The following is a 7,770-nucleotide window of genomic DNA, read 5'->3' on the forward strand; positions in this document are numbered from 1 at the left end:
AATGCAGCATACAAATGCTCACTGTACCACGCTCACCATTGCTTACCGTATCGTGCTCACCATCATTCACCGCTACAGCACCATCTAAACAAGGAATGCAGCATACAAATGCTCACTGTACCACGCTCACCATTGCTTACCGTATCGTGCTCACCATTGCTCACCATCACACCATCATCTGAGCCATGGCAGGGGATGGGGGGGGGGGAGGAAGGAGGAATGGTGGCTTAGTGGTAACTTGTCTGCCCTGAAAGAAAGAGAACCTGAGGGCGCGGGATTGAATCTCATAATCGCCAGAATCTTTTCCCTCTTCAACAGACCCTGAAGACTGATCTGGATAGAGAGCCGGATTTTCAGATGAACCCAGCAAGTGATTGTCGTTAATTTCAATAAGGGCAGGGAACCTCGAATTGTTGTCAGTACACACACACACACACACACACACACACACACACACACACACAGAGAGAGAAAGAGAGAGAGACCTTCAGAAGACGAACTCAGCATGTATAGAAATGGAAAACTGAATTGTTCTCAGCACACACACACACACACACACACATACACACTGGGAATGTTTTATTTGATAACCACTCTTATGTTATGGGCGACATACTTCAGATGACTGTTTGATAGTGTGTTACTGTGCAACTGTACTGTGCGTGCTGACGGTTGGGCGCTTGGATGTCCGCGCTTCAAGCACACTATTAGAAACTTTGACAACCATCGGTTTCGACGAATGATGAACATAATGATAACTATGATCACGTTCATGTTCATGATTATGATCATGATGACATTCATAAAAGCTGAATACAGTTGTGTTATCAGGTCATGGGAGATGGCTGGAGATGGGTAGGGTGGGGGTGTGAAAGGAGGAGAACGACCTGCATGAGAACAGTACGCATCGCGCTTTTTGACTGCTTTCTGACTCTTACCCCTCTGGCGACCATGTTAAACATTGTAAAAGGTGGGATGGGAGGCAGGAGAAAGGTCAAGCAAGGAAAGGTATAGAGTAATGGAGGAAGAGGGTGCGCTTTGATTCAGTGCATCATGCGAGAGACCTTCAGAGACTGTTCCATGCACGCCATCTCTCACCACCTGACCGCCATATCGCGGACTGTAAGGACTGTGGAGTGGCAGGGGAAGAGGGGGATAAAAGAGGGAGGGGGATGATCCAATGCACTGTGCAACAGGCCCTCGGTCACTGGTGACCCTCGCTCACCGCTTGAACAGCACGGCACGTTAACAGCGTATTATTTCCCACTTGAGTAATAGATTACATCTGATTACAAAAATTGTCTCTAAATCTCCCACCCCTCACCCTCTCCCTCACTACCCCTTCTCTCTCTCTCTCTCTCTCTCTCTCTCTTTCTCGCCCGCACTCTGCCTTTGTCTGCCTGTTTCTGCCTGCACCCCCACCCCTCTCTCTCTCTATCTATCTATCTATCTCTCTCTCTCTCTCTCATATTTCCAGTCGCCACTACTTCATTCAGATCTCTTCCATCAAATAAAGGGAGAAAACTACCCATTGTCCATTCCCCATTGTTGCTTGCTGCTACTAACTTCCATGCTGCCTGACACTCGCACGCAGCTCCATTCGCAACAGCCTGTCTTGATGCACGTGGGTGGAGACAGCTATTGCAACCCAACCCTGTTGTTCTAATATATATATATATATATATATATATATATATATATAAACAAAGTTGAAAAACAACACCTATATTTTTAAACAAAAAATATAAAATCTGAATTTTCGCTGCCACCCGGCAACTTGGTCACAGACGAAACTTATAACAGGTGACGTAATGATATATTTTACGCCATCTTTCTGACCTTACATGGTGTCTTCTACTACGTAAAGTTATCATGTTCTAAATATATGCGTAATCATCGCCCTGATCAGATTTAAATATCAAATTTGACCATGTTACTCCGTAACACACGCTGTCAGGGGTGCGTTCTGTTTGTCGCAGGGTACTGGTACTGGATGCGGGAATGGTGCAGGAGTTTGACTCTCCCCAAAACCTGATGGCCAAACCCGACTCCGTTTTCTCTGCCATGCTTAAAGATGCGGGTTTGGCCAAAGAGGTGCTGGCCTAGGCGTATACCGCTCATGGAGTGTGTGTGTGTGTGTGTGTGCGTGTGTGTGTGTGTGTGTGTGATCAGTAGGGAGGACTATGGAACAGGATTGTCTGCCGACACAGACAAGATCTCACAGGCTGGTGGACAGAGCGACTGGATGTTTCTTTGGAGAAATCTCATTCGAGGACAAAAACAGTTGATCTGTTCGCAGACTGTCGCCTCAGTGATGGTTGTTGCGACAGCCAGATCGTTCCAGATACGAGCCCAGTTTTTCTGGGACTCCCAGAGAAAAAAACTATACTAGAATCAAACTCAGTATCATTTCAATGTCAAGCCTCTGTACCAAACCATGATTGATGACATACGCTGCGTACAAGGGAATGTTGACATATGTTGTAACACGCATCTGCACCTCCGTTGCTTTGTGAACAAACCAAGAAGGCTTAACTAAAACATATGCATTAGTGCTAGATATAAGTAAGCAGAATTTGGACATAGATAAAAATCAAGAACACATAAGTCGAATAAATTCTCTTCTCATTTCACTATATTTTGGACATAAGTGAAGTTATGATTACACTACGTACTTGATTGATTAATTGATTGGTATGAATATTTATATAGCGCCTATCCTCGGTCGGAGACCAAGCTCTAAGCGCTTTACACACACGGAGTCATTTACACAACAGACTGCATACCTGGGTAGAGCCGACTGACGGCTGCCATTGGGCGCTCATTATTCGTTTCCTGTGTCATTCAATCAGATTTCAGGCATGCACACCTACACACTGAGACAAACATGTAATATTTAACATTTTACGTGCACGACCGTTTTGTTTATTTACCCCCACCATGTAGGCAACCATACTCCGTTTTCGGAGGTGTGCATGCTGGGTATGGTCTTGTTTCCATAACCCACTGAACGCTGACATGGATTACAGGATCTTTAACGTGCGTATTTGATCTTCTGCGTGCGTGTACACACGAAGGAGGTTCAGGCACTGGCAGCGCAGGTCTGCACATATGTTGACCTGGGAAATCGGAAAAATCTCCACCCTTTACCCACAAGGCGCCACCGAGATTCGAACCCGGGACCCTCAGACTGAAAGTCCAACGCTTTAACTACTCGGCTATTGCGCCCGTCAAAAAGGGCATCGTTTATTTTCGCCCAGGCTAGTATTGTATTGTGTAAACAAAAGTAAATGTAGAGGTGACATCAGGTCTGAATCTTGAAAATGTGTGGACGCCCACAGAGAGAGAATGGAAACGGAACGGAATGTTTTTTTTGCATTCAGGCCTCGGTCCCAAGTGATGAGATTCACATAAACATAGTACAACTCTGAAACAAGCAAACAAACATAAAATATAGATAACAAAGCATACACAACATTCATTTCACGAAGTAGCCATTCCAGAGACAGACAGACAGACAGGGAGGGGGGAGAGAGAGAGAGAGAGATCAAAACAAGGGGGGAAATCAAAAGCCGTGAGTTAGTGTGTGTGTGTGTGTGTGTGTGTGAATTCTACTCAGACAAAATGGCACTTGCAGAATATTTACAGTGTTACTTTCTCTGAGATACATTAATCAGTCAGAAATTATTTGTATTTTTGTGATACCATTTACCAGTATTCTCTTTGCCTCTGTCAGTATGTTCTCTCTCTCTGTGTCTCTTCCCATGCCTCTGTCTCTGTCTCTGTCTCTCTCTCTCTCTCTCTCTCTCTCTCTCTCTGTCTCTCTCTCTCTCTCTCTCTCTCATAAAAAGGAGATCCGAATACCCCTGATAACTTTCGTGGAGTCGCACTCACAAATATCATTAGTAAAGTATATACTTTGATTTTAAACCAAAAATTGACAAAATGGGCAAAACGGGAAGAAAAGTTTATTGAATTGCAAGCTGGAGTTTGATCAGGGTACAACAGCATAGACCATATATTCACATTGTATGCATTACTTCAGACATGTTTATTGAAATATACAAAACTGAATGTCGATTTTGTAGATATGCGGAAGGCCTTCGACTCTGTGAAGCGAAATACCTTGTGGAATATGTGCGCAAAATAGATTGGTCAGCTGTATATGACTTTTCATTGTGTATATGATTCAGTGTTGGTGTGTGTGCGTGACAAGTGTATGTATTCAGACGTGTTTCATTGCCCAAGAGGAGTAAAGCAAGGATGTCAATGAACTTCCAAGAGAGCTGATATAAAGGGGAAGACATGGCATTCAAACGATCTCATGGTTTGATGAAATGTTTCTCACATTATTTCCAGACGACATCATTCTCTTGTCCAGCGCTGTCACAGGACTTCATAATCACTTGAATACATTAAATCAAAAAGCATATCGATTGTTCATGAAAGTTAACCTTGAAAAAAACTTATGCAGCTGTGTTCAGGAAAGGCGGTCCCCTCTCCAGACTTGCAAGATGGCACTGTCGTAATAAAGAAATAAAAGTTTCCAATACTTAGAATTACCTTGGTATGCTGTTTACAGACAAGCTGAGCATGACAAGAACAGTAGCAGAACTTTGCAGAAAGGGGAAGAAGGAAGTTATTGAAATTTTTAGATGTTTACATCAATTAGTTACATTTGGTTCGTATGATTATATTGAAACCATTTGATGCTCGAACCAAGCCAGTGGTGACGTCCGGTGTGGAACTGTAGGGGCTTCCTGATAACAAAGATCTAGAAAAAGTTGTTGTTTTTATTTCGCCATTTAACGTTTCTCAAAATGTTTTTCGATGCATGCTTTTCTGTATTATGTGGAGAGACTGGTGGGTATCTTTTATATATCGGATCTGATTGAAGTGTATAAAGTATTGATTAGAATTGGATTAGGCTAGCAAAGTCGAGATTTTGAATTCAAGGGTATGCAATGTTTGTAAATGAACACAAAAAAATAGATGGAAAACTGGTTGTATTTAGTGGGGAAAAAAGATATTAAATGAATTTGGGGTTGTATGGTTGTGTCAGGGAGCTGGATCTGAGCAAAACTGGCAGTGTAAAATTGAAGGCACTGAGAAATATTGTTGCTATTATAGTTTAAAAAGTATCTTCCAGACAGAAAAATACGTCGCAGTCGTGTCCAACAAATGACACTGAATAAGTCTCGCCAGAATTATATCGAGAACCCTCGCAGTAAAATGTTTATAAAAATTTATTTCAGACTGTCCCATCCACACACTCCCGTTTTTCCAATGTGTAGTTTTGAAAGGGAGGGTGAGTTACATTTGTTTCCTGGTGAAGCGTATGATGTTGTCCACGAAAAATGTGATGTTTCTGAAGCATATATAGCAAAGAATAAGTGGCATCCTGAAATCAGGGGGGGAAATCAGTACAGTCACTTGCAAAGTATGTTGCCGAAGCATGCAGCTTCGACGGGAAAAGATTAATAATACACACTATTGTTAAAGGAAAAAACGTTCCAAGTGTAGTCAGCTAAGTACAACAATTTATATTCTTCTGCAGATGCATTGTGATTATTCCACAACTCACATATTAAAGTGGATGATCGAGATGATGTCTACTTTATCTTAAGTACTTTTTTCTTCTGAGTTTTTGTTGTTGTTTTATTTTTAACATTATTCTTGTTACTTATACCCCTATGTCATTATGGTTGATAAGTTATTGACATTAACAGTTTCTGAGTTCTCTGTCTCTTCACCCCACCCCCACCCCCTATTTCTCTCCTTCTTCTACAACAGTCTCATTTTAACATGTAGTATATTATCTTTTATTGATTTGCTAAATTTATAACAAGCATAAATATGTGTGTGTGTGTGTGTGTGTGTGTGTGTGTGTGTGCGTTTGATGCAATATAATAAATAAAGTCTGGATTTAAAAATATGTTTTGTTATATGATACTTGATTTTAACTCGTCCTACATTGTATTTAGTAGCTACTGACTTGTTACTGACTAGGTGAATCAGTTGGTAACAATATACAAGGAAAAAGAAAACTTTCCCATCAGTAAAATCCAATTGCACATGTGTATCAACACCCTGGTGATTACTCAAAACGCTGAGAGAGGTTGGGCTGTCGAAATAGGATTTGTTCCCAGGCTGCAATTTTAAAAGGATTGGAATGGACACAATGAGAGAGAGAGACAGCGAGACAGAGACAGAGAGAGAGTGGAATGGACAGAGAGAGAGTATCAGTGTGTTGATGGCCTGATTTGGTGATGACTGCGGCCTCCATGCCGCATGAGAAAAATCGCCAGAGGCAAATCGATTTTGTTGTTTGGTTTGCTGTTAAATGAATAATTTGTGACGATGTATTCACCAACTGGTACGAGGTTGTCGGGGTTTGGCTTGGTCAGCAACAATATCATCAGTGTATAATATGGCGAACTGCAAGCATCAAAACTGAAATATTTGTTGTTGTTGTCTAAACTGTCAGGAGAGACATCCGTCTGATAATGTATACTAGTGTGGTGCAGTCTAAATTAAACGTGACCCACGTACATGTATATGTACACGCGCATTTGTACGTCGCTTATGAGCTTGAGCCTGCCCAGCATCGAAAGCCTGCTGATCCAGTGCCAGCTACGCTGGACAGGACACGTGTCCGCATGACAGACAGCAGGATCCCGAAGATCCTTTTGTATGGCCAGCTGAAGGAAGGCCACCGTGAACTTGGAAGACCCTGCAAGCGCTTCAGTGACACCTTGAAGACAAACCTCAAAGCCTGTGACATAGAAATCACTTCCTGGGAAACTGATGCCCTTGACCGCTCTCGCTGGAGGATGCTGTGCTCTAGTGGCATAAAGACGTTTGAAAACAAGAGAACACTGGCCATTAAGGAGAAGCGTGAGCGAAGGAAGCAGGGCTCAACTTCTGGAGACGTTTTCCCTTGCAACACCTGTGGGAAGTGCTGCGCATCCAGAATCGGCCTCGTCTCCCATACGAGGACACACACCGACAGATAAGCCTGCCTGCCTACTCATCCGTCGAACTGACGGGAGACTCCATCATGAGCTTGAGCTTACTTTGTTTAAACGTATCAAGACAGTTGTGACAGTATTGTGCACACTGATAAACGTTTGCTGACTGTGCATCATTCACAAAGTACTATAATAAGAACATTGATCGGATCCATCGCCTCACACACACTGAGTTCAGCTGAAGCAACAACTAAAACCTGTGTGTGCGGCATACGACAGACTGGACAAACCAATCCTTCATGTCGTAACGAGTTGGACGCTCTGATTTGGTGTCGTGAACATTCACATTCACTAGAGCTATAAAAGCAGGATTTTTTTAAGCTTTTGAACCAGTTAGATGCCATACCATATATCTCGGGTCATATATTTTAACCCATATTTCCTCGTGGTGGAGTATCACATCATGAGTTTTGACGCCAGGCTGACTGCGCGTGGCATCGACAGGAAAGTGGGATGGTATAAATTTAACTGCACAGAGTAAATTGACTCCCAGAATCCAGTTCCATCCGTCGATTTCCTTCAAGCCTGTTAAGGCTTCAGAAGGTTCCATGTTAAAGGTCCCATGACGGCATTAGGGCATGAATTCATGTCCGCTGTGTCTAGGGGTGTCAGTGATGCCCTGTTAAACAGTTAAGAGTTACAGGAGGACGAAAACCGTTCACACAATTTCAAACGAATACACAGCCAGGTGAGTCTCTTTTTTTGTCTTTCCAAAGTCAGTTTGTCATGTATGTATGTT

General features: G+C 42.7%; 1 protein-coding gene across 3 annotated transcripts in view; it reads left to right on the top strand.

Annotated features, from left to right (window-relative positions):
* Positions 1-3,728, top strand: part of LOC143283734 (multidrug resistance-associated protein 1-like) — a 62,598-nt gene extending 58,870 nt beyond the window's left edge. For all 3 annotated transcript variants that reach the window (XM_076590018.1, XM_076590019.1, XM_076590020.1), the window contains one exon: positions 1,980-3,728. In XM_076590018.1, coding sequence (XP_076446133.1) covers positions 1,980-2,106 — 127 coding nt within the window. In that variant the 3' untranslated portion in view covers positions 2,107-3,728. The remainder of the gene's footprint in view (positions 1-1,979) is intronic.
* Positions 3,729-7,770: the final 4,042 nt, after the last annotated feature.

This window comes from Babylonia areolata, chromosome 7, assembly GCF_041734735.1.
Source record: "Babylonia areolata isolate BAREFJ2019XMU chromosome 7, ASM4173473v1, whole genome shotgun sequence".
Lineage (NCBI taxonomy): Eukaryota > Metazoa > Mollusca > Gastropoda > Neogastropoda > Buccinidae > Babylonia > Babylonia areolata.